General features: G+C 41.7%; 1 protein-coding gene across 2 annotated transcripts; it reads left to right on the top strand.

Moving 5' to 3' along the window:
- Window positions 1-6,603: 6,603 nt before the first annotated feature.
- PABPC1 (poly(A) binding protein cytoplasmic 1) lies at window positions 6,604-22,388 on the top strand. 2 transcript variants are annotated; one of them, XM_019467976.2, is made up of 16 exons: window positions 6,604-6,981; window positions 7,095-7,323; window positions 10,388-10,581; window positions 10,782-10,897; window positions 13,030-13,169; window positions 14,732-14,826; window positions 15,142-15,279; window positions 15,479-15,574; window positions 17,727-17,999; window positions 18,209-18,299; window positions 18,917-19,027; window positions 19,110-19,264; window positions 19,799-19,883; window positions 20,338-20,468; window positions 21,016-21,109; window positions 21,934-22,388. In XM_019467976.2, exons 2-15 carry the CDS (start codon window positions 7,131-7,133, stop codon window positions 21,106-21,108), a joined length of 1,911 nt encoding a protein of 636 aa, XP_019323521.1. In that variant the 5' UTR covers window positions 6,604-6,981; window positions 7,095-7,130; the 3' UTR covers window position 21,109; window positions 21,934-22,388. The 2 variants fall into 2 exon arrangements, with proteins under 2 accessions (XP_019323521.1, XP_019323520.1); XM_019467975.2 differs by having other exon boundaries at window positions 6,604-7,323.
- Window positions 22,389-27,525: the final 5,137 nt, after the last annotated feature.

Below are 27,525 nucleotides of genomic sequence, written 5' to 3'. Positions count from 1 at the left end.
CGGATGCTTAACCAACTGAACCACCCAGGCGCCCCTGTCTCTCCTCTTTCAAATTTAATGTCTTTACTCCACCACCAGGATTGCCTTCTCATAAACCAGAGGCCACAAGATTGGATCCTGTGCTCCCTTTTCATGTAAGCCCCCGTGTTTTCTTCCTTGGGCTTGCTCCCCTCTCTCACGCTTTCACTTGCCTTTACCCCATTGTGTCTGCCATATTTCAACCATGGGATTTTGTCAGGGCCTAAACACGTCTGGCTTATTCCACCTCATGACGTTCCTGATGTTATTTCCTCCACCTTATAGTGCCCCTTCCTCTCATTATCCCAAGTGCTGGCCTTCTTATTTTTTTTTTTAATGTTTTTATTTATTTTTGAGACAGAGAGAGGCAGAGCATGAGCAAGGGAGGGGCAGAGAGAGAGGGAGAATCCGAAGCAGAATCCGAAGCAGGCTCCAGGCTCCGAGCTGTCAGCACAGAGCCCGACACAGGGCTCGAACTCACAGACCATGAGATCATGACCTGAGCCAAAGTCGGACGCTTAACTGACTGAGCCACCCAGGCGCCCCTGTGCTGGCCTTCTTAAATCCCACTGCCTGTGTTTGAATCAAACTTGTTCTTTAAGCCTTGATTTCCTCATTGGCAGTATTGCAGCTTCATACCTGATAGGGTTACTGTGAGGGGGCATGTAAATGCTCAATAAATATTAGTGCTTAGTATTAACATAATTTCTTCTATTTTCCTGAAATGTATTTGTCTCATAGTTTATACTTGAACTTATGCAATTAGGCTATTTGGACCTTAGGAACCATTGTCCTAGAGTGTAAGCCATTCAAAGTTCTCACATTGACCCTCCCCACTCAATCCACAACCTCGAGAGGCAATTGACTTAGGAGTTTTTGGTTGCTCGTCTAATACTTATCATGGTCTCAATGTAGCTGTTGCATTTTGCTGTTCTCTACATTAGTTTAGGACAGTGACCGTTGGAGCTTTTGTAGGTCTACGTGTGTCTGTCTCTGTTGAATAGCTATACTTGCAGGAGTGCCTGGGTGGCTCAGTCAGTTAAGTATCAGACTCTTGATTTCGGCTCAGGTCACGATCTCTGGGTTGTGAGATCAAGCCCTACAATGGGCCACGCTGTCAGCATGGAGCCTGATGTCCCTCGCTCTCTACTCCTCCCCCACTCGTGATTTCTCCCTCCCTCTCTCTCTCTCTCTCAAAACAAGTAAACACTTTGAAAAGTTATATTTATAGAAATAGGAGTTGCTCAAAAATGGCAGCCCTATACATTATGTAATTTAGACGTATAAATAATATCTTACTCAGGTCTCATCATAATCCTGCTGGGTAGGTAGTGGCTTTGCTGTTGCAGCACTAAGCCTGTTGTCAGCGCTGTAACAAGAACACTGGCCTAACACAGATGGCAATGCCGTTGAAGAGCACTTTGTAAGGAAACCTAAATATTCTGAGGCTTCTCTGCGTTTCTTATTCTTTTCTACAACAAAGCCATTAATTGTTTTTCTCTCCCAATATTGTTTGTGTTTATGAGCCTGTGTTTATGACCCTTAGGATCCTGTTTCGGGATCTCCTTTCTTGGCAGCCATTTCCTCACAACAAATGTCATGTCATGTTACATCATCGGACACACAATGTTAGAGACCGTTTCAAAGGCTTTTATGAGTCTTTTTCTTTGTTCTTGATGTGAGGAAAATATGTCATGCGTGTGGAAGAAAAGACAAAATCTGAACAGGACCCTGGTCGTAGGAATTCTGACCATGGGCGTGACCATTTACAAATTTGAGTAGGTGTGGTGTTCCTCACCAACCGAGCAAACCAAGGAAGCAGATAGCTAATCTTCTTAAACATTCTATACTTGGGTATTGTTATGGACATTATTTGATATTGTTCTATTTCAAGGATCTACAGAAAGTTTCTCTCTTCAGGTGGGAGAGGGCTGCTATATTTCTTTATTATTCATCTCAACGAAATCTCACGGTAATACCTAAAAGTCTTATAAGGTCAGTCAACTTTTATTTGTCATACATTACATGAAATACTATAAATTATTCTAGATATATTCTGAATATATCTGGATATTGCTGAAAATCATTTATAAATCTCTGGTGAAGTTCCAGTGAACAAGTTCTCTGGAGTACTTTACATTTTATTTTATTTTTATAGGTTAATTGAATGATGTTGATGTCATTAGACATTCTCAGGCATCCACAGTGAGATGCTGCACATATAAAGACATTATTCTGCCCCACAGCTTGCAATCTAAAATTAGATATACACAGGCAAGCCAGATAAACATAGCACATTTTTTTAAGACCAAAAAGAAATGATGGGAGAGAAAAAAGAGGAGTGAATCAAAAAGTCGAAGGGAATTGACAAATATTCTGTTTTCTGCCTTTTATTCGTAGCCTTGACTTCCTCTAACAGAAGTGATCGTACTGTGAAAAGTCAGTCATACTGTATAATGTCCTCAGCTTTGGAGGTCCAGAAAGTTCTTTCCCCCAGCAGTCATTGTCCCTGCTCGCTTGACTCTGGATACTCAAAGTCTACTACCTTTAAGCTCAGCCAGTATGTTAGGAAATACTCCCTTCAGCAGCCTATGGAGTTTGAAAGTGGTACAGCAGGCCAAAAGATCTGGAGTTGAACAAGCCCTAGGTGCCCATCCCATGTGGACTTCAGGTTGAGATCTCCCTATTCACCCCTATGTGCTCCGTCCACAAGCCCATCTGGCCTGGTCCCTGAAGTTAGGATACAAAAAAAAAAGTCACCTCCAACGTGCCTGGCTTCATGCTCCCCGGTAGGAATATAGATAAATAGGACATTGGCTGTCTTTTAGACCTTACAACTTATTTTGGAGTTTACCACTATCTGGGGAGATAGCTCATAAATAGACTCTCTTAATATAACAGGGTAAATGTAGTGGCAGAGAGGTGGTCAGGCTAAAGCCCAAAGGAAGGGTACCCAGCCCAATCTCGTGGTCAGGGAAGGGTGATGAGATGAGGGATAGTCTGAGAGCTGGACAGAACCAGGAGAGTTGTAGCTCAGAAGCCAAGAGAGTAGGTTTCAAAAAAGAGAAGGAGCAAAACAGGGTCAGATCCTACAAATGTCGAGCAAATGGACCTCAAGAGAATCCACTGGATTTGTCAAAGAGAGGAGGGATCATTGGCAGGGCAGATTGAGTGAGTGTGGACATGGAGGTGAGAGACATATCCTAGTTGGTTGAGGAATTAAGGAGAAACAAGACGTGGAAATAAGAAGCTTGGCGTCTTAGGAATATGTCATTAAGGGAAAGTTTGATCAAAAAATTTTTTTAATGTTTATTTTTGAGAGAGAGAGAGAGAGAGAGATGGAGCATGAGTGGGGGAGGGGCAGAGAGAGAGGGAGACACAGAATGTGAAGCAGGCTCCAGGCTCAGAGCTGTCAGCACAGAGCCTGACGCGGGGGGCTGGAACTCACAGACCCCGAGATCATGACCTGAGCCGAAGTTGGATGCTCACCAACTGAGCCACCCAGGTGCCCCTAGTTTGAGTTTTTGATCAGAAAGACGGGTTTCTAATCTGAGAGAGAGGAGCTCGTTGGAAATAAAGAGAAATAGGTGATCGGTGGATCAATGGAACAGGTTCTTGGTTCCAATTCCAGATCCCACTCCTGTTTCCTCTTGAAATAGGATCTGACTCCCTCTCTCGATTCTAGTGGTTCCCTCCCCTCAGGGGTGGACTTTGCTTGTAATCTCCCTTGCAAACACTCAACTCTACCTCCCTAAAATAGGACGACATCCACTGGTTGTCACGAACGACAGTTGCACAGAAGTCCTGATTGACCAGCTTCCTTCCCAAAGTGCTTATTAATCCACAAAGAGTTGATATATTTTTCCAGTGATTACAATACTTTCGTCTACCATGTAGGGCATCCATTTCCTGTGTCAAGGTGCCCTGGAGGCTCAACTGTTAATTGGACTTATCAATTAATAAGTTGCTTATTCAAAATGGCTTTGTAACAGAGAAGTCTTTTGGGAGTTATTTATTTTAAGAGAGAGCGCAGGCGAGGAGCAGAGAGGGAGGAGCAGGGTGAAGGGGGAGAGAGGATCCCAAGCAGGTTCCATGCTATCAGTGCAGAGCCCATGATGGCGCTCACTCTCACAAACCACAAGATCATGACCTGAGCCAAAATCAAGAGTCGGACGCTCACCCACTTAACCAATTTAGCCACCCAAGGGCCCATCTTGTGAGATTTAATCCAGGTTCTAGTGAAACCTGAGCGTGAGCTCTTTCCAATGACTGAAGTACAAACTTCACCCTTGTCAAACTCTTGCTCTCTGAAAAAATTTTCTAGACTCTAAGGAGACCTTTTTTTTCATCCTTGTTATTTACAATCATCTTTTAGTCGAGGTCCACCAAGCTGTACCCTCATCTTCCTTTACCAGAAATATATGTAAAAGCCCCCAGATAATCTGAATAATTGTATATGGTTTTGGGTAGTTTTAATTCTTGCTGTAGACCAATTTCCAAGTTTTTGGAGGTGACCTCCCTTCACCCTCCTTTATTGAGGACACCTCTTCTTTTATCCCTGTTTTCTATTATCTGTTTTAGTAATTTAATAGAAATATTAAAATGAAGTTATGTTTTCTTTCAAAGTACAATGGAATTTCCACTCTCATTTAAGAAAAACAAATTTAGAATCTAATAGAAAATTGTCACAGGCAGACAAAATGCTGGGATTGGATGTTTATTGTACTGATTTTAACACTGATATTTACAATTACTGAAGAGCTCTTCATAAGCTTCTTGAGGACAGGAATTTGTCTTTATCTGTCATGTATCTTCCTTATTTACAGATACAGTACTCTCCACTCAGTAGGCGTTCAATAAATATATTGATGGATTGATTTAACCAGAGTTCTAATAGATTGAATGGTAATAGACGTGTCTCCCTAATGCACAATCCAAAGTTTTGCTCTTTTGCCTAATAAGGCACATGAGGCAGCGTGTTTTTCAAACATATTATCTTCTTCCTACCAAGATAGGGGCAAAATACCACTCATGCGGGATTCTGCTGGTTTAAATTTTAATTGAATGAAAATAAAGCACCCAGTCCACACCTGGCAATGTATCTGGCATGCATTAGAGTTTATTGAATTAAAGAATAAATTGGGCAATCATTTAACATGAGATTGTTCCCTTAACAGTAAAATAAAATTATTACTACGTGCTCCACCACCCACACAAGATTGCTGTAGGGAACAAATGATAGGATGTTTATGCAAGTGCTTTAAAAACTGTAAAGTACGTTACTACTTTAAAGTGGGAATTTGAATGTTGACCTAATGTCATTCCTATAAACTGGTATTTTTTTATGGCCATCAATTTATTAAATTTGGCATTTCTATTAAAGTCCAAAACTAATGTATAAAATTGTTTTAAACATTTGCAATACTGCATTGAAACGATTCCTAATGTTGCCTGCTTGAGGGTCTGTGCTATGTACGAATGTGAGACTCCTACTGTACGGAAAAACATTAATTTTTCTTGAGTCCTGTATTCTACCCCAAAGAAATTTCAACTAGAAATAGCACGAATCAATGATTCCAACCCAGCAACTCAAGTTAATAGTGATCACGATTCTTTAAAAAGGGAAGCGGACAAAGACACCGAAACAGTTTTCCCAGATTAAAGCCACTTTGACTAACGGCAGCGTCCGGTGGCGACCGAGGTGAGTCCAGGACTCGGAAACCAGGGGACGAGAAGCCCAAAGACCCCTCCCCTCCCCTCCCCCCCCCCCCCCCCCCCCCGCCTCTACTGGAAGCACCGCGGGGCGGCGACCGGGATCCAGCGCCAGGACGGTTGGGGGTCCCCGAGCGGGCGGCCAGGACCCGCGGCCAGTTGGGAGTCAGCGAGCGCCTCGGCCGTTGGGGACTCCAGCTCCCAGCAGGCACCGCTTCCGCGGCCGACGCGCGTGGCGGCGCTGCCCGCTGGGACTCGTAGTGCGGTCCGGGTAGGAGAAAGGGGAGCCAGCCCCGGCTCCTTTCACGCACGTTTCAGAAACTGGGTCTGGAAGGGGCCACGCCGGCCCACCTGCGTCCGGCGTTCCTCCGCGGCGGGGGCGAGCGGAACAGGGCGGGCCACGGCGGGAAAGGCCCTGACGGCCGTGCACGTGGGGGGTGGTTAGCGCCTAGGAACCCGGAAGCCCCGCGCACCGCCCACCGCCGCAGTGACGGGTTAACGCTTCTCCGGGGTGGAGGTGGGGGCGGGTGTGTGGAAAGAGAGGCCGTCCCAACCCGACTCCTCTGAGAGCCGCTCGCGAGCCAGCCCTCCCCTCCCCCGCGAACCCTACGCAGCACAGGCCCCGCCCCTCGGCCGCGGCGCGTGCGCAGAAGCCCCGCCCCTCCGCCCCAGCCCCACCCCCACACCCGCAGCAGCCGCCGCCGCCACCTCTCCCTTCCTCTCTGCTCTTTCCTCCTCCTGTTTTCTTTTCCCTCCTCCCCCTCGCCTCCTTTTCTCCTCCTCCTCCGGCGCTGACGCTCGCGTAGGGCCCTGGCGTCAGACGCGCGGGGGCGGGGCGAGTGCGGCGGGGGGTATAAGTAGAGGGTGCAGGAGGCGGTGCTTCCCCTTCTCCCCGGCGGTTAGTGCTGAGAGTGCGGAGTGTGTGCTCCGGGCTCGGAACACACATTTATTATTAAAAAAACCCAAAAAAAATCTAAAAAAATCTTTTAAAAAACCCAAAAAAAATTAACAAAAAATCCGCGTCTCCCCCGCCGGAGACTTTTATTTTTTTTTCTTCCTCTTTTATAAAATAACCCGGTGAAGCAGCCGAGACCGACCCGCCCGCCCGCCCGCGGCCCCGCAGCAGCTCCAAGAAGGAACCAAGAGACCGAGGCCTTCCCGCTGCCTGGACCCGACACCGCCACCCTCGCTCCTCAGCCGGCAGCCAGCAGCCAGCAGCCAGCGGCAGCCGATCGACCCCGTTCTGCGGCCGTTGAGTAGTTTTCGATTCCGGTTGATTTTTGTCCCTCTGCGCTTGCCCCCGCTCCCCTCCCCCCGGCTCCGGCCCCCGGCCCCAGCACTCGCTCTCCTCCTCTCACGGAAAGGTCGCGGCCTGTGGCCCTGCGGGCAGCCGTGCCGAGATGAACCCCAGCGCCCCCAGCTACCCCATGGCCTCGCTCTACGTGGGGGACCTACACCCCGACGTGACCGAGGCGATGCTCTACGAGAAGTTCAGCCCGGCCGGGCCCATCCTCTCCATCCGGGTCTGCAGGGACATGATCACCCGCCGCTCCTTGGGCTACGCGTATGTGAACTTCCAGCAGCCGGCGGACGGTGAGAGCCGGGCCCGGCGGGCGGGCGGGCGGCCATGAGGCGCAGGCGGCGGCGGGCTGGCTAGGCCGACGGGCCCGGGGGAGGGGGGCGGGAGGGCATGTCAGCCCCCCACGGCCGGCGGGGAGAGGCTCGGGCGCCGGGACCCCCGCTCCCGGTGCCCGCGGGGACCCGCGCTGCCGGCAGCCGCACGCCTGGCCACTTCCTCCTTTGCGACCATTTTCTCGGCCTCAGCCGCTCTCAAACTTTAGGGTGATGACGCGCCGGGAGGTTGGGTGAGATTGGGTTCTTCCACCGCGCTCCCGCCAGTAGCTGCGGGATTCTGGGGCGTCGGGAGTCGAGTCCCCTTCTCCGGTAATAGGTGAAGGCGCTCCCACCACCCGGGCTCTTGCCGGCGCCCCAGGACCCGCAGGAAGTGCGATTCGGTGCTCGAAAAATACCACGTGTTGAACCCTGTAACCTCACAGGCCCGAGGCCTGTTTCTGCTACTGGCCCAATCGCCTGGGGGAGCCACAGGGCCTTAGAATAAAGTTAATTTGGTGATGTGGTGGTCCTTGGGTTTCTGAATCCGTTCTTAATCACTTGTCAGTGACCGGTGGCTCTAGAGATGTAAATTACCAGATGAGACACGCGTTTGGGGGTTTCCCCGAGTTCAAGCATTTCTCACTCTAATACGAACAGCAGAATGGTAGAAGCAGAGGTTGCGGAGTATGGCCCTTTTGAAATCAACTGCTCAAGCAGTGTGGGTCATTTTGAATGTTTTATCCAAATTAGTTTCATAATAGTAATTTGTTCAGAATGTTTTTTCCTTCCTGTGCTTTTGAGAGGTTTTCCTTAAAACGTATTCACCAGTTTTGGCTGTGAACTGTTTACTTACAAGTGTAGTGTGGACTGGACCATTATACTTAGTAGCATTCAGGTAGTAAAGGTTTGTTTTTTAAAGTGGTCCAGAATATCCGTACATTATGGGAAATTGCACAAAATAACAGATGAGAATAAGATTGAAATTCATGGAGAGAAATGTGGCTAACCTTGTATTTTTATTTTGAAGTTAAACCATTCACAAAAACAATTTGGCAAACCGATAAGATAATGTGGCGTGGTGATGAGTTACCAGGATTTTCTTTCGTATCTGGATGTATGACTTCTAAAAGTTGACTTCTAAAAGTCAGCTTCAGTTGACTTTATGGCCCAATTTGTTTTTTTTCCCCAAGCTGCTTGGATACATGTTAAGTAATACAAATTACAGGGAGTTGGCTTCTAAATTTTTATTTTATTCACTCAGAACTGAAGTTACTTAACGATCAGCTGTTTACCAAGTGAAGGTAATAGCGAGATTTGAGGTAGGCATATTATGGAGTGACCCAGAGCCAGAAGTTGTAAAACTGCACTGCAGCTTTCCTGCCCTTTGGCTCTGTAAGCAGGAGCTCCAAATACCCCTCCATAACAATTCTTCCCAACCCTGGACAAGGTTTGCCACTGAATGAAAGATAAAAATTAGGGGAAAGAACTTTGGGGCAGGTAATCACAATTTAGAGTCGATAGAGAAAACTTGAACAAACCCTAAAGACCATAAAATGTGAGTTTTGGAAATGGCTGTTACTCGGTCTCAGTTTAACAATTTTAAAACAAAAAGACCCACTTTTTAGAATTTCTTGTGATTTGAAAAGTTGAACTTCAGGTTACCATGGTTACAGTACACTGCCTGTATTCTCAGTCTATTCCATAGACCAGTACCGTAACTGCTCAAAAGAAAATAGCATTTTTTTCATCTTCCATTTATTTGGTTTCAGTACAAATTACCGTCTTTCTAGTTATTCCAGTGGTTTTCTCTTTCTTTTCCTATTTACTGCAACACTGATGAACTTGTAGAATAGCTTCCAAAAGTGACCAGTTTCCAATTTAACAGGAAGAGGTGACTCATTCGAAAGACGCTCAAGCAAAGTCAGCTAAAAAACTAGGGGAGCTGAGTAGGTGTGGTCAATTGATAATGAGCTGACAGCTGATTGTCACTATCTTCTAGAAACTGGAGCTTTCATTTATAAAAAGAAGTGGCCGGAAAATTTGTCCTCTCAATAATTTTACAGTTACATTGGCATGGAATTTGTAGAAACTGGTGTTTCAGGACTTCAGATGGACTATGTTTTTTCCTTTAGGACTAATTTTTTTTTTTTTACTTAGAATACATTTTTCCATGGAAAGTCTCGATAAGTGCTTCATGGTAGAGGTGGACATAATTCAGTCCTTCAAAGACCCTGAGATCGTAGGGTAGATTTTGAAATATTCTAGCACTATCTAGGAATAATGGATTAAATGATTAGTAAATAAATCGGTGACTAAAGAAAGAATTGGTTTTATGTGTCAAAGTGTTAGTGAATTGTGAATATTGTAGACCTGGTATTTCAAAAATTCTGTATTCAGTATAGAGCTAAGTATGCCCAACATCGGATTAGTTTTTGAAAGATGGATTCAAATCTGGATCTGAATGGATGTAGCTTTTTTTTTTTAATATGGCAATAGGAGGTTGGGCCGTGATTTCCTGAAATCACACCTACCCCCCCCATCCAGGAATTTTTTTTTTTTTTTTGATGGACTAATTTTTATATAATATTGGCTGTGGTAAGCAATGAAAAGATTGATTTTGACAATAAGGGAAGGCATTGAAATGCTTGAAAATCTAGAAACTGTTGAGTCTGGATAATTTATAATTGCCTAATATCTTTTATATTGCTTATTAAGTAGATTGTATGCGGAGGTATCCTGGTTTTATATTGAGTAGGAACAAAAAGGTGATTTTAAATTATGGCAGTTAAAAATTGTTTCAGAAATACCGTATTAGTGATAGGTCATCTATTAACATGGGAGATGGGAAATTTCCGATAATTCTTTTTTTTGCCTTATACAATTTAAATCTAGACCAGGGTGAGGTGTAAGGTCCAGCCATCCTGAAGTTTAAAGAAGTAGAGGCACTGCCCCCCCCCCCCCCCCCGCACAATGATTTATATAATTTTTAGTAGCCTGAAAATGTTTCGAAGTAATATTCACTCTGAACATGTCTTTCCTGCAGCGGAGCGTGCTTTGGACACCATGAATTTTGATGTTATAAAGGGCAAGCCAGTACGCATCATGTGGTCTCAGCGTGATCCATCACTTCGCAAAAGTGGAGTGGGCAACATATTCATTAAAAATTTGGACAAATCCATTGATAATAAAGCACTGTATGATACATTTTCTGCTTTTGGTAACATCCTTTCATGTAAGGTAAGCCAAACTGACAGGTAAACATTTACAGTGTTTTAGCTTCTTGTAGTTTATTCCTTAAAAGAGCAACCATACTACATAGGTAGCTTTATTTCCCAAATAACCCAGGCTGGGAGGCTGACAAGTTCTCTCTGAACACTGGGGAAAAAAATGCTAAATCAATAGCAAGTAATGAAAAATTGGTATCCGTTTTTCCCTAGGTGGTTTGTGATGAAAATGGTTCCAAAGGTTATGGATTTGTACATTTTGAGACACAGGAAGCAGCTGAAAGAGCTATTGAAAAAATGAATGGGATGCTTCTAAATGATCGCAAAGTGTAAGTATAAATAGTTAATCATATTTCAAATCCGTTTTTAATAGTTCAGTTCATCTTACAAGTTAGTATATTTGTGTTCTTAAAGAGCTAGAGCTGGAGTGAAAGTTAATAAACCACATCTTGGTAGGTTTTGTAATTGTCTTTTTTGATTTGTTGTAACATACAAATAACGGTGAATTAATGTGATTGGTCAGCATTCAAGCCAAAAAGAAAATGAAGATAGGTATACTGAGATAAGAAACTTTTTCAAAATAAGTGCATAGTTAAAAAACTAGGAATCCAAATAGAAACTTAATCATAATTCCTGAGGTGATCATTGACCCATTTTACATTTGAGGAAACTGAGGCTGAAATAATTTGCCTGTGTTAACCTGCTGGTTTGACAGATGAGCTGGGATACAAACCCAGTGGTCTAAATTCAGAGCTTAAGTTGGCTCTTTACTTGGCCTTACTACTACAATTTATTGATGAAGTTTAAAGGTTTGGGTTTTGGGGGGCTTTTTGGTTTGTTTTTTTAACCTTGTGACCCCCCACCCCCACCCATTTAAAGGTAAAGTGGAATTAAACCAGAAATCTTCATAACTAATCATTCCTGAAAATAAACTTGTTTATTTAAAAAGTTGCTAACTTTTTATACAATGGCACTGATAAAACCTCTGAGACTATTTTTGCTGCAGGTTAAAATTGCAGATTTTGTGAGCCCAAAGAAATTACATCTTAAATTTTTTATCCTCAACGCCAGTCAATTATGTTTAATTATCCAGGCAAATTCAACTGTAAGGCCATACTGTAAATGATCTGAGTTCATGTTGCTGTGTAAACTGCAGTGATAGCATGCATATTGGGTCTGGTTGTTCTTAGAACACCTTAAACTGCATCACTCTTAAAACGTGGTCACCTCGTCAAGTGGTATGGTCAGTCTGTACATGAAGGGATCATGCACGTGATGCACGTGGTGTTACCTGTTTGAATTTTGTGTCCCTGCATGATTAAGGAAAGACTTTGTAAGGTGTAAAGAACCCATGTAAGTCTAAGAAACCAGCAGTTGCTCGATATGAACAATTTACAAAGGCTAAGTCTTAGAAGTAGCGCATCATTATTTATTTTTGAATAAGAACATCTTTAAATGAGAGAAATATTTAGCATCATTAGTATTAGAAGATAAAAATCTTACAGTTTGTCTGTCCACATGCTTGGGGTGGGAAGAAGAATGTCCAGCATCGGTGGGGATCTAGATTACATAATTTATTGCTCTTTTGAGTGTGAAGTAATCCTTTTGGAAAACCGTTTGTATATGTAAACTTAAGGTCACTTATAGGCTTTTTGAACTACTGCGATTGCTGCAAATCTATCCTAAGAAATAACAGAAAGGCTCATTAAGTTCCAGCATTATTTACAAAAGCAGAAAGTTGTGATGTCCGCAGTGGAGTATTACGCTCCTGTTGGGAGTGTTTGTAAAACTGATAGCATGGAGAAGCACTGCCGAATGAGTGGGGTGGGGAAGGTTAAGGAACAAAGTCACAGGTATGTCCATTAAAACAAAAGGACTTAGGGACTAAGTCAGTCATGATTTGGGTGGTATTAATGGGAGATGGCTTTTTACTTTGGTGTCTATTACAATATTCTTTAAGGACATGCCCTACTTTTAGGGAAAACTAAAATTTTAAGACATTTAGTCGATCATGCTGCAAAGAAAATTTGCGAAGGTGTTAGGTGTTAAGAGTACAAAATTCAGAAGTATAAATTTTCCATTTTAGGAGATTACAAAAAACGCGCAGGGGCCACTCGGAAATAGCATTGACGAAAGGTTTTAGGGCTTTTCCTTGGTGTGGTGCATGTGTTACCCCCCACTCCTTTATATTGCTAGGCATGATCTCCTTAACCCTGGGTTAGCTAGAAGGAAGGGAGAGGAGTGTGTGTGAAGAAAAATGCTTCCTTTTTTATTGTAGTTAAGAGGTTTGTTCTTTTATGCTTCCATTTTTTTTCACTTAAGGCACTTCTTGTTTTATCGTGTGCTCTTTATTAGAGATTCTGAAATTATCAGTAACAATTACAAAATCAACCATCAGGCTTAATTAATCTGAACTTAATAAAATAGAACCTAATTTTATAGTCCTTACATATTTTATTAGATTTGTTGGACGATTTAAGTCTCGTAAAGAACGAGAAGCAGAACTCGGAGCTAGGGCAAAAGAGTTCACCAATGTTTACATCAAGAATTTTGGAGAAGATATGGATGATGAGCGCCTTAAGGATCTCTTTGGCAAGTTTGGTAATGTGTCTGAATTAAATTTTTACACTCAAAGTTCTGAGTAATTGCTCAACATTAGTTTTGGCTAATACTTTATACTAAAGTAAATGAAATGAAACTTAATATGGTACTTAAAAATAACTGTCATTATGTGGATCAAACTACTGATAGTCCTTTATACTACAAAGTAGTATATAAATAAAGGTTAATAGTGTTGTTATTAGCGCAGTAAGGTGTGACTGCATAATTGGAACAGAGTTTAAAAGGTTATGCTACAGTAAGAAGTTGTGCTGGATTTATGCACGTACAGATCCCATCTCATCAGAGGCATGCACACGACACAGCCAACTTAGGTCAGAATGCAGTCCTTAGTTAGGGGACAGGAAAGCTGGCCAGCTTTAGGGTATTTGGCCGGTCTTAAAAGCCTCGTGTTTGAGCAATTTGAAACCATGACATTCAAAGACAAAGCCAGAGATCCTGATTTTCCCGTGATAGCTCCTTGGGATGGCCTTCTGAATCCATGGGATCTTAAACTGTTTGTTCCTCGCATTTCAAAATTAACTTCATTAAATTTTAAGTCAGCGAAGTGTAACCAGCCTCACTTTAGATAGTTGTGTGACCGATCAGAGGATGGACTTTAAATTGAATGCTTTTGCAGGTGATTTGCTTTTCCTTATCATTTGTTGAACTTATTAAATAGGTGGCTTTTTTTTTTGAGCACCTCAAATGATACAGAATTAGGAAATGTAATTTTTTATTGCCGATCTAGCATGCCACATTGAACCCACTGCTCCTTTGAGCAAAAAACTTGTCCTTTTGCACAAAGGTAAATTGTGTCTTGCATCTTTAAATTCTCTTTAGTGAATGGTTTTGTATGTTTCATCTGTCGTTTTTAATTAGAAGCTGTTTCTTAAGTTGGATATTATTAACCAGTTATGCCAAATTAATGTGAGGTGACCACCAATACGTAAATTTGTCAAATAATTTTCTTGGCTATTTCTCAAAGCAGAGATTGGAAGTACAGCATTAGGACCAGAGGTACCTTAAAGGAAACAATCTACCTGTGCCCGTAGCTGTTCCATATTCTCTGTAATCAGATGAGATTTTAAACCTTTTTTTGGCCCCATCTCCCAGGCTGAGATAACACCCACCTCAGTTAAGTGTCTTTCACTTGGGCGGACGGGGGCCATGTGTCATCAAAAACGTGCCACCTTCTCCCAAGTGATTTCTGTCTTTCCAAAGGTTCCTGTATTCCCTCCACTCCCAGTTGAAAGTCAAGTGGGCCAAGGGTTGAGAAAAACCAATTGTTGGCTTAAAAAAAAAAAAACAAAAACAAATCTGTTTTGAACAAAATAAAATCTCTCTCATTTACAATTGCCTAAAACATAACCTCCTTAAATGGAAGGAGGAATGAGTGTTTCAGGGAATAGAGTACTTAGCTTTTTAGTACAAATAAAAGGTCTTTGAAGAGACTTTTTTTTTTTTTTAATTTTTATTTTTTTCATGGCTTTGTTTTTATGTGTTGAAATTTGAAATGTATAAATGTGTGAAATACCTTTGAATCATCTAAAAACTTTTTTTAGGACCTGCCTTAAGTGTGAAAGTAATGACTGATGAAAGTGGAAAATCCAAAGGTTTTGGATTTGTAAGCTTCGAAAGGCACGAAGATGCACAGAAAGTAAGACTCAAATAATACTAACTAACGACAGTGTGGGTTTCCCGTATTTTGTAGTAAGAAGGGAGATGACACCTTTCCTTGCTCTGCTGCTGAAATTTACATGCGTTCTGGTGGCTATTTTACATGTATTGTTTTCAGTTACTTGGATTTGATTAGTTTTGAGGGTATAAATTGGGAACTGATATTTCCCCAAACAAAACTTAGTTTTTGTGACAGATCCACCTTTAGCTTTCATAACCTAACATTTTCCGTATTGTTAAAGAACTTCTTTCTCCGTTGCAAGTTAGTAATTAAAGTTTTTGTGATTTCTGTAAGGCTGTGGATGAGATGAACGGGAAGGAGCTCAATGGAAAACAAATTTACGTTGGTCGAGCTCAGAAAAAAGTGGAACGGCAGACGGAACTTAAGCGCAAATTTGAACAGATGAAGCAAGATAGGATCACCAGATACCAGGTTCATTTTTAATTGACAAGCAAAATAAGACAGGGATGAGCAAACCTAGTTTACGTTCATGTCAGTTACTGCCAGGTAACTGGAGGGTTTGAGAGGGGGGAAGGGAGAAGAAACATGGGGTAAAATACTAGGAAGTGTGCTTCAGTACCACTGTGGTTTTCTTTTTTCTTTTCCTTCAGTTCTCTTTTCTTTTTTTTAGGGTGTTAACCTTTATGTGAAAAATCTTGATGATGGTATTGATGATGAACGTCTCCGCAAAGAGTTTTCTCCTTTTGGTACAATCACTAGTGCAAAGGTAAAGCATAGGGATACTTTTTTACCATTTAGGGAAAATCCATGCATGTGGATATGTATATATAAATTTCACATTAATACACCTACTGGAATTTTTGTCTTACTTTGTAAACGAATAGTCAAATAGGGGGTTTTTTTATTCCAAAAAAAAAAAACAGGCTTTCATTTTTCTGGAAATCAGGTTTGTCTCATTGCTTCAAAAATATATTCAAATTTGAAGTAGATGTAGCCTTGATGGTTTATTTTTTGCAGGTGGTGAGTCCTGAATGCTTCCTGGGGAAGGCTACATTTGTTGACCATAGTTCATGATTGATCCTCACATAATTAATACACGTAGTTCTATATACTCTGTTCAACTCGTTATTTTCCTGGTTAAAGAAGGCAGTTTAGGGGCACCGGGACCTTTGTGGCTCAGTCGGTTAAGCGCCTGACTCTTGATTTCTGCTCGGGTTGAGCCCCCTCACCATGCTCCACACTGACAGCACGGAGCCTGCCTAGGACTCTCTCTCCCTTCCTCTGCACACATGCCTTCTCAGTCTCTATCTTTTTAAAAGCAATTTATTAGGAAACTATAATTGTTACGGGGAAATATGTATTCATTAACGTTTCATTCTGGGGAGTCCAGTTTCAAGCCCCCAAGCAGTAAAGATTGATGTACTTGAACTCAGAAATTAAGAATTACAGCAATATGTAATATGTGGTTTTAATCTAAATTCTGGGATTTTAAGAACCTCTGCTCCAGGTGTTTTTTTTTCTGATGTCAGTGATCCAAGAATTCCTCTGTGTGTAAAGTTCTGTGCATCTGTATTTTGGGATGTAGGAGGAGTGTCAAAAACTTAGATTGGTTGTCTTTTGATTTAGAGAGAATTTTATGTCAGCTCTTTGTTTTATAGTGCAAATATTCTCTCCAGTCTTCCACTTACTTAGGACTTTGGGTTCTTTTGTCATCTTGTTTTCCCTATAGTTTACATTTTATGTTCAGAATCTGGCAATTTGATTTTTCAGTGTGACGTGAATTAAGAGTTGTGACTTAATTCTTATTTCTCTCAATGTACCATGTATTGAATAACGCAAGGTCCGTTTTTTCATTATTTTAAAATGTTAACCTTGACACACTAAATTCCCATAATTGCATGGGTAGGTTTCAGGATCTTGTTTTAGGTAGAATTGACATATATTAAGTACACAACATAATGACGATGTTTGTGTATGTTGTGAAACGGTCATAATAAATCTAGTTAATATTTGTCACTATACATAGTTCTTTTTCCTCTCGTGATGAGAACTTTTGAGATCTACTCTCAGGAACTTTCAAATGTGTAACATAGAACTATTGACTGTAGTCCCCCATGCTGTACATTAATTGTATCCCCAGGACTTATTTTATAGCTGGGAGTTCATACTTTTTAAAACCTCTTCGTTTCATTTCCTCTACCCCCACCTCTCTGCTTCTAGCAACCATGAGCTCAGTTTTTTTGTTTGCTTGTTTCTTGGTGTTTTGCTTTTATTCCCCTTACGTGTGAGATCCTTGGACTGTGTTCCTACGCTACCCCATGCTGCTCAATGTAGTTGTAGAACGTGTTTATTGCTGGGCTAAGGAGGAGTTCTTTGCGTCTCCTTGTTGCTCCTTTAAATGATCTTTGCAGTGTTTGGAAGCTTCCTTCTAGCCAATATTTATGGCCCTTTTGGTCTTGAATATGAAATTTTTATTTGAAATTGTGAATTGGGGCTATTTCTAAGATTCAGCTGCTTCTCCACCCCACCCAAAGAATAGTAAAGCATGTTGTCCACTTGAATTGCTGAGTCAAATGTTAATGATGCTAGAGTTAAATTTAGCAGGCCCTGAATGTATTACTCAGATATTTAAACCTTAATATTTAAGGTCTAATACTTAATTGACTATCTAAAATCCTACCACATTTGCTGGCCTACCTCCACCTCTTTACTTCCTGTTTTGTTTGGCTGAGGTGTACCACGGGTGTAGCTTGCCCTGAATATTTAGGTATTAAGGAAACATTGTAGAAAACAATGAAAGCATTAACAGTGTTTACTTGAGTCAGTAGCTGTAATTGACAAGTTAGTAATGCTTTTTTCTTAGCCTCCTGTTCTATCCTTGAATTAACTTTTTCTTAAATCTTTTTGTCTTCTAATAGGTCATGATGGAGGGTGGTCGCAGCAAAGGGTTTGGTTTTGTATGTTTCTCCTCCCCAGAAGAAGCCACAAAAGCAGTTACAGAAATGAATGGTAGAATTGTGGCCACCAAGCCATTGTATGTAGCTTTAGCTCAGCGCAAAGAAGAGCGCCAGGCTCACCTCACTAACCAGTATATGCAGAGAATGGCAAGTGTCCGAGCTGTGCCCAACCCTGTAATCAACCCCTACCAGCCAGCACCTCCTTCAGGTTACTTCATGGCAGCTATCCCACAGGTAAGTTTCAGAAGAGAACAAAAACCTAATGCAGGTTTTCATATTTGGTCACGTTTAGTGTCTTTGCCCTAAATAAAGGCATGTGAATTACGATTACGTTTGGAAAAAAAACGCTTAGAGCGTAAGGACTTGCTGTTTATTATAGAATGTCGAGCTCGCTGCGTCCCTTGCTTGCTTCTTTACCGGACGCGTGTGTTTGCTTTCTGCAGACTCAGAACCGTGCTGCGTACTACCCTCCTAGCCAGATTGCTCAACTCAGACCAAGTCCTCGCTGGACTGCTCAGGGTGCCAGACCTCATCGTAAGCCTTTTCCTTTTAAGTATGGTTGTGAATTGTTTGGACTAAAAATGTGAGACAAATAAGCTGTTCTGTTTCAATGGTATATTGACTTTTTTTATAATTTAGGGTTATGGGTATTCGTTTTGGGGATCCTAGCGCTTTTTGTTTCTTGTTTTTTTAAGCGAAATCCTAAAATGCCTCCCCCTTCCTGTCTTACGGAGGCAGTAAATTCTGTGCTGATTTGATTTTCCTTTATGACAAGTTTGGGAATGGATCCAACTCTTAATTTCACATTTGGTTAGGCAGTAATTTTAAAAGACCTTGTTCCAATGTGCGAGGATCAGCGTCCTGGCATTTTGAGCCTTGCCCTGTGGACCAGGGCTGCATCGCAGGAGCACTTGGAACCAGGTTTGTGTATCACGTTCAGGTAGTAGTAAGTACTTATTCTTCCATGAATGAATTTTTTTATGGACTCATTCTCCGGGCAAGTGGCAGGTGAGAGACTATGCTTTAAAACATGGTAGTTCTATTTAGTCATTTTTATCCTTTGGTTCAAACCTCAACTCTAAAACGTGAGTTTTTTAATGCTTTCGGTGAGTTTTTTCCCAGTTAACGTGTGTCTGTATCTTCGAATGCAGCATTCCAAAATATGCCCGGTGCTATCCGCCCAGCTGCTCCTAGACCACCATTTAGTACTATGAGACCAGCTTCTTCACAGGTTCCACGAGTCATGTCCACACAGCGTGTTGGTAAGTCGGAACACTTCCCGTAAAAATGGATTTCCGCTTTGAAAGCACGGTCAAAGTGCAGACCCGCATGTTCATTTTTTAGCTAACACGTCAACACAGACGATGGGTCCACGTCCTGCAGCTGCTGCCGCTGCAGCCACTCCTGCGGTCCGCACCGTTCCACAGTATAAGTACGCCGCCGGGGTCCGCAATCCGCAGCAGCATCTGAATGCACAGCCGCAAGTTACCATGCAGCAGGTGGGTCTTCGAGTTCTTCCCGAGAGGACGGGCCTTGGTTGCAGTTAAAGAAATAGGACAGCTGGATCATGAGAGCTTGAGGTGTCCAGAATGTCTTGTTAATTGGTGTCCCGTTAATTGGCCGTGTGAAAAAACGTCTTATTTGCCCTATACTGTGGGAGTTAGACAAGCATTCAGCATCCCTTATCCTGACCCACTTGTGTGGTTTGAGAGCTTTGTTAGGCATGGTCCTAAGGGAGAAAAGGCGAAATAAAGATTGGTCTGTGAGATTTGGCTCACCCCCTTTTTTCGACCCTGAGACAAAAATTGTCAACTGTCATTGAATGTAATAGAAACAGAGCTCAAAAGAATGTTCCAGGTAGAGAAGGAAGTATCCTGTGTGGTTATAATACTTGGGCTGTATTGCTGATTCACTCAGCCTCTCCTATTCATGTTTAGAATGCAGTCTTCATCATTTTGGGATTTTCTGGTGATCAGTGTTTTTATGTGCCATCACTTCTGTACTTTAAATTCGGAATTTTCCTGTTTTTCTAGCCTGCTGTCCATGTACAAGGTCAGGAGCCTTTGACTGCTTCCATGTTGGCATCTGCCCCTCCTCAAGAGCAAAAGCAAATGTTGGGTAAGTGCCTTTGTCCCACTTAGTCAGTGACAGAAAGTCTGGCTAGAAAAGAGGAGGGAGATACTCAGAGACCTGCTTTGCACCTAAAAATGGCAGTGAAGGTGGTGGGATTGGTTTGACTTGGTGTGTCTACCAAACTTCTTGATAGCTTTCCAGGCTTTTAATTAAGTATTTGCTTTTGATGAATAGGATAATAGGGTATTATTACTTGCCATGGATCCCATGACATTTTTGGGACAGGGAATTTGAACTAAATGGAAAAAAAACTGAGCACACATTTAACAACTTAATTGCCTGGGGGTAGAGCTTGATCTGTTTGATAACAGTATCAAAATGGTGGGTTTGGGGTTAGCATTTATTTGCTGTATCCAGAAGTAAGGTTCTTCAACCCAGTTTTAATATTGGCAGATGGCTTTATTCTTCTGATGAAAGGAATTTATGTTTTTGTTCCTAGGTGAGCGGCTCTTTCCTCTAATTCAAGCCATGCACCCTACTCTTGCTGGTAAAATCACTGGCATGTTGTTGGAGATTGATAATTCAGAACTTCTTCATATGCTTGAGTCTCCAGAGTCTCTCCGTTCTAAAGTAATTTAAATTCATCATTTATCTAGCAGCTTCTTATACAGTGTATTCCAGGGCTTTTTATAGCAACTTGAACATTAATAATAAGTGCTTTATACAAGCCATGCACAGTTCTAAGTTTTATTACAAATGTAAATCCTGATAACCACCTGTGGTTCCGTTATCCCCATTTTTACTGTACGTGGGGAAACAGTTTGGAAATTTCGCCCTTTGTTCACACAGCTAGTCCATGGCAGAGCTTGGTTTCATGTCCAGCATCCATGCTCTCTTGGCTGTGCTGTTTTCTTAGTGAAGAAAGACACGTTTGCCAATGTTTCTCAACTTTGGGGGAGTTTTGGTGAGGAGAGCATGAGAAGCGCAAGAGGGTTCATGATTCCAGGACGGTGGTGGATTGTAACCCCAAAGGATATGGACACGGTTGAGATGTGTTCTGGAAAGCAGTTCCTTCCACTTTCCTCTGAGGAAGAGTTTGGTTTGCCTTTGGACGTTTACGTGTTGTGAATTGGAACTTCTTCCAGTGACTCCTTCACAGAGCCAATTTGTTCTTTAGGTTGACGAAGCTGTAGCCGTACTACAAGCCCACCAAGCGAAAGAGGCTGCCCAGAAAGCAGTTAACAGTGCCACTGGTGTTCCAACTGTTTAAAGTGAGCATTACTCCCTGGGGAGTTTCATACGGATTTCCTTACCTCTTACCAGTTTGAGTAGGTTTTGAAACGTCGCAAAAATTTATTTTTACCAGTAATCCACACCTATTGCTGACTTTTTAAAGAGATGTAGAAATAGAAACTAAAGGAGATTTTAGTTTACTTGTTAGCCTGGTATTGACTTGAATTTTTTCAAACACTGTCAGACAGTGTGTATTTGAATTACTGACTGAATGGGCTGGGCTTTCTGTGTACTTACTCGCAGAGGACTTTTCATAGCTTACACCTTTTCTTGAGTTGCAGCAAGGACAGTTGCCCCCGGCCTCTACTAGTGCCCTTCTTTACTTTAAGAAACAGGGTGATGTAGCTGCGTGGCCCAGACCGGAGATTGACGGACGTTTTCCTGTAAAGGACCAGAAAGGAGATATTTTAGGCCTCGTGGGCCATGTTGTCTGTTGCAGTTACTCTGTTAGGGTGTTAATGTGAAAGAGCTCGTAGACCTGATGTAAACAGATAGTTGCAGCTGTGTTCCAACAAGACTTTACAGAAACAGGCTGCACACTGAAGTTGGCCGTGGGCTTTCAATTTGCTGTTGACAGGTACCAGTAGTGGTTATCTTCTTTTGTTGCTGGTATTTGCCATTAGCATGCTGTGTACTTTAAATTTGCACAGCGCTACATTTGCATACTGGAATAGAATCGCAATAACTAGCAGCTATTATCACTTTATGTAAGGATTGTTTACTTTTATTTTAGCAACTGGAATCATTAAATACTAGCTTGGCAAGTCTGATGATCATAATTTTTTTTTCCCTGCATTCACAGATTGATCAGGGACCACGAAAAGAAACTCGTGCTTCACCGAAGAAAAATATCTAAACATCGAAAAACTTAAACATTATGGAAAAAAAACATTGCAAAATAGAAAATAAATAAAAAAAGGAAAGGAAACTTTGAACCTTATGTACCGAGCAAATGCCAGGTCTAGCAAACATAATGCTAGTCCTAGATTACTTATTGATTTAAAAACAACAAAAAAAAAAAAAACCACAAAAAAATAGTAAAATATAAAAACAAATTAATGTTTTATAGACCCTGGGAAAAAGAATTTTCAGCAAAGTACAAAAATTTAAAGCATTCCTTTCTTTAATTTTGTAATTCTTTACTGTGGAATAGCTCAGAATGTCACTTCTGTTTTAAATAACAGAATTGATAACTGAGCAAGGAAACGTAATTTGGATTATAAAATTCTTGCTTTAATAAAAATTCCTTAAACAGTGCACAGTGGTGTTACGCTATTTTATTTCTTTGTAATTGGCTTGCGCAAATAGGTGATAAGCTGGAATTGGCAGAAGAACCTCTTCCGTGAAAAAGGTGCTGTTCAGTTCAAGGGTTATCCTAGTTTTACGAGAAAGAGCCAGAAGAATATCCCTAATGTGTTTTTACATTTCCATGTGAATTCTGGAGCCAACGTATGTCTGTCATTAAATGACGAACATTTTTTGAGATGATGCCAGTTTATGACTATTAAAGTGTCTAAGCTGGAAAGATAATTAGCTTAAACGCTCATTTATATGGTTTAAAACAGCAACGGCAGTGACAAAGTGAGGGTAACTTTTAAGCCTTAATCTCAAAAAGATCTTAAGTTGCTGATTGTGACTTCATGCCTTAGACTCTTGTCACCTAAAGTACTTGTGGAAAATCAGTATTTGGGGGTTCTACCTCTGGGGGATGGGTTTAGAAGATGGGGGCCAGGACCCCCGGTCAATCTGCATAAAAAAAGACCCTGGCAGTTTAAATACACTTTTGAGAATGGTCTAGTTTTAATCTCTGTTCCATTCTCTACACATACTTCTGCCAAAGTTCGCTTTCTAAGTTGCACATCTGACAATAGGAGGTGCCTATCTCCCCTAGGAGCACTGATTCAGTATTTGCTAATACACTGTTAGTGACACTTTATAGAACCTCCTAACTGCCACGATTAACGAAGGTTAGTTGCATCTGACAAAGGTATAGCCCATAATTGACAATAGTCTATTTTAAAGAACCTACTTTCATGTAGGATTTGAAGTGAAGCAGAATAAGATGGCTGATGCTGCTGTATGGCTTTCTAAGACATGTGGCTGCTGCTTTGGAAATTTTAAGACAAATTGATATGTGACATTTTTCTGTGGACTACGATGTACAATTTAGGCTTCTTTGAAAACTTTTTAGCCTGCAATCCTTTTCTCCATCTCACCATGAATTATAAGTTTATGATCTAGAATGAGGTAACGAATTGTATGCTAAGACTTGCATGGGTAAATGAGCTAGAGGTTTTTACAGTTCATCATCTGTGATTGTAACTCCTTCCTTCCCACCAAACTGATGGAGCCCAAGTGAGTGATGCGGAGACTACTTTGAAATTTTTTTAGTCTTTTGATATAAAACCATGGTCCCAGATTATTTATTTGCTGTGAGCCAATGACTTTGAAGAAGACCTGGCTACTTGGGTTTAATGAGTACATTCTCCCTACTGAACAGTTCTCGTCCAACAAGGTGAATCAGAAGTTTGGTTCAAGTTGAAGCCAAACGGGTGGAGCTAGATTAATACCCTGGCCAGTACAATCAAGCCAGAATAGTTGCGGGCCCACTGCTGTTCTAGGAGACCAAAGGGTCACGAGGACATCCTGGAGTTTCTTATTCAGGACAGCCACACCTTTGGACAATGCCAAAGCCATACCGAATTTCTCTTTTCCTAGCCTTCATACAGACTCTTCTGTAAATATAACCTATCTTCAGTTAGACAATCTGATTGGTTAGATTTAAGGGTTCTTAGTTACCATTTTGATAAATTTCCGATGTTGCTGAGTCTTTACATCCGCCTCGTTGCGAGTGTTAAGTAGATACATGGCAGAATTAGAGTAGCCCTATTTCACATTTTAGGTGTTAGCTTTTTATCCATCACAATCATGGCAAATTTGTGGGGTGGGGAGATGGTCTTATCCACAAAGGTAGAAAAACGCAATTAACTTTGTTACGGGCATTATTCCCAGAAAACTTGAGACAACATGGTATATTTATTAGCCTAAACTAACATTCTTTCTAGAGACAAAAAGGTCTTCGCATTAGAAAGCCAGATTTTGTATTTTGGGGGACGATCCCACAAATTACGTAATGACTGCTGATAGGTATATATGAGCAGATGGGTTTATGGTTGAAAATGGGGTGTTTTTTTTCGGTGTACTCCCCCAAGTAAAAAGTAATTGGATAAGTATATAATATAGAATGAGTTGAAGATAAATTGTATGCTAAAACACATGTCCTTTCAATTTTTAAACTTGAGAGTCATATTTTTTAGAAGTAATTAAAGTTGGTGACTGTTATTTACATTACCAACCGTGTTGCCCTGATAATTCGGTGATGCCATAATTATGCTTGACGATGAAAATGGTGAACTAATACTGACAAATGGCATTCATGCACTAAGAGGTATAGTAGTGTGATTCTTAAAGGCAGGGGCATGAGAAATCAGGGAATCTTTTTTTTTTTTTTTTTTTTTTTTTAACAATGAAAGATGCCTGCCTTTGAATCAGTAATTGTAACTGCTAATATTGAACATGTACAGCGTGTTTATTTATCAAGTGAATTCTTTACGCGCACTATCGTTTCTTATAACCACCCTGTGGGATTGGTTCAGTAATATATTCCCATCTTACAGTAGAGGAAACTGAAGCTTCAACAAGTTTAATGACTTGCCCAGAAGTACATAGTAAGTGGTGGTGAAGCTGGAATTTGAATCCAGACCCACAGGCTCTACATAGTTCACGCTGCCTATAAACTACAAAAAAAGTGAAGTTCCAAAAAATCAGGTACTTGGGGTTACTACCTTCAGCCTAGGGGGTGAGAAGTGGGACGACACAGGTCTATCAAAGCACATGCTAGGAAACCAAAGCATAGAAACCGCTTTTCCCTTGACATTTTAGGGCAGGAAAAAAAAAAACCAAAACAAAATTAAGGAAAGAGTCATTATTTAGAAGAAAAAGGTCTTTACAACAAGGCTGAGTTTAAAATTCTAAATCAGGATATTTTCCTTCTGAGCATCTTGGACTGCCTGGGAATATCAAACATTCCCTTTAGCAACCCTGTGATCGTTTTTCTGAGCTTGTTCATATGTCCATTCTAGGTTCTCTTGGAATTGGTAAATGGATTTAATCAAAACCTTTTAATTATGAGTTTTTATAAAACGTGTGAAATTAACCTTCTGACTCCTGTATTGCATTTCTGTGCCAATTAGGAAGGTATCAACATTTTCTCAACAGTTACTAAGAAATGCATTTGATATAATGCCAAGTGCTGCTGCTAAAGAAGAAATTTCCAGCAAATTAAGTACGTTTTAAGTAACACTGCTAGTAAGTGGCAAAGCCAAATCTCGAACTCTAGGAGCTGAGTCTGTGCAATTAGCTTTTACTTTAATTTGGCTTTTATTTCTCTTGCTAATCCTATATCCGGAAAAAATTCAACACATAGGAATTCTGTGTATTTTCCCTATCAATATATTAATAGATAATAACTTTTTAAAGACAGAATTTTTTTCCTCTTGTCATTTAAACTTAGCTTTTGTCTTGTCTCAGGGGTGAGCACAGTGACATCAGAATCATGGCAATGTTAAGTCATTACTCTTTTCTCTCCCCTTTTAGGACAACTAGACATCCATAACTTAGCAAAAGTGTCTCCGCAGGTTTCCTTAAGGGACACGCAAGCCCACCCGTGCACCCAAAAATACACAGGTCCTTAGTAAGGGCTACAGATGCAAGCGATTTGGTGAACCTCCTCCATCTTCCACGATGAGGCATAAAAAGCCTGGAGAATGCAAAACTGAGCAGATCCCAACTGACCCAACTCCTGGGAAGTCCAGTCTGCCGGAGGGGAAATGTCAGCATGCCATCTGAACCTGACCGGGACAAAGTTTGGATACAGAGAAGAGGGAGGAACTCGCCAGGGCAGCCCCCGCCTCCCCGGGGTGACACCGCAAGGGGCTGGGCTTTCAGCAACCTCTACGGCAGAGGAGATGGAAAGTCAAAGCGGTGAGTGAATGCCTGGCTACCTCCGTTGTGCGAGAAAAACCAGTTTCTCTCCCAGCGGCACCCAGATTTCTGAGGAAGGACTTCTGCAACTCGGGTGGGTGGCTGGGAGGAAGGAGAAAGGGAAGGAGGCAGATAAGAATATCAAAGGGCATTAACATTATCTGGTGTTTTGTCAGGACTTCGGCATGAAGTCTGCCCACCGACCTCTGGGAATGCCCCGCTCCCGGGTCCTCCTCCACCCGGCGTGGGCACCTTCAGTGCCCCAAGTACCAAACCCATACCTCCTGCAACTTTGCTGCCGGCTCCTTGTGTGCACTTTCAAGTGCATCCCAAGAGCCAGCTCCAGTGAACACAGAGGGTGCCCGGATAATAGGCCAGCTAACAGAACCACAATCTGGAAGGTGAAAGAAAGGTTGCTAATGGCCAGCCTGTTGAAACGTAAGAACCGAAGAGGAGATGATACTCTGGTTAAGAAAGCACTTGTACTTCAAATGCGAAAGCAGAAATGCATACCTACAAATTCCATCGAGGGAATATGTATGGTAGCACGAAAAGAATTCTCCATCAGCTGAATGAATGCCAAGGCACAGAATAGTATGATCTAACTGATAAAGAAGTCACCATAGCTTTTATGAGGAAATCAACAAGCTACAAAAAAAAAACTCAGACAATTCAATGAACTCAGGAATAAAATTAATGAACAGGAGTTCTTTTCCAAAGAGATTAAAATTTTAAGAACACTACATTCTAGAGCTAAAGAATTCAATGTGTGAATGGAAGAATGTACTGGTCAGCATCGGTAACAAGGCAGACCAGATCGAAAAGAGAATAAGTGACTTGAACAGGAATATGGAAATAATTCAAGAGGAGAGCTAGGGTCTAAAAGGAATGAAGAAACACTACTGGAGCTATTGGATTCAATCAAGAAGGCAAACATCAGAAAAACCGGTGTACCAGAAGGAGAAGAGAGGGAAAACAGGGCAAAGAGATTATTTAAAGAAATAACAGCTGAGGGGGTACCTGGGTGGCTCAGTGGATTAAGTGTCCAACTCTTGGTTTTGGCTCAGGTCATGATCTCACAGTTTGTGGGATCGAGCCCCCCATCGGGCTCTGCACTGACAGTGTGGATTCTCTCTCTCCCTCTCCTGCCCCGTCCCCTGCTTACACACACACACCTATACACACACACATTCTCTCTCTCTCTCAAAATAAATCTTCCCAAATCCAGGGAAGGGCTTGGACATAAACATCTGCAAAGCTAACAACACCCTATTATTTCAATGCAAAAAACTTTCCCTAAGACACAGTATAATGAAACTCAAAAAATCAATGATAAAGAATCTTAAATGCA

Source organism: Panthera pardus, unplaced genomic scaffold (assembly GCF_024362965.1).
Source record: "Panthera pardus isolate Hobbes unplaced genomic scaffold, ASM2436296v1 HiC_scaffold_7, whole genome shotgun sequence".
In the NCBI taxonomy this organism is placed as follows: domain Eukaryota; kingdom Metazoa; phylum Chordata; class Mammalia; order Carnivora; family Felidae; genus Panthera; species Panthera pardus.
The sequence above is the reverse complement of the archived record's forward strand: the minus strand, read 5'-3'. Positions and strand labels throughout refer to the sequence as shown.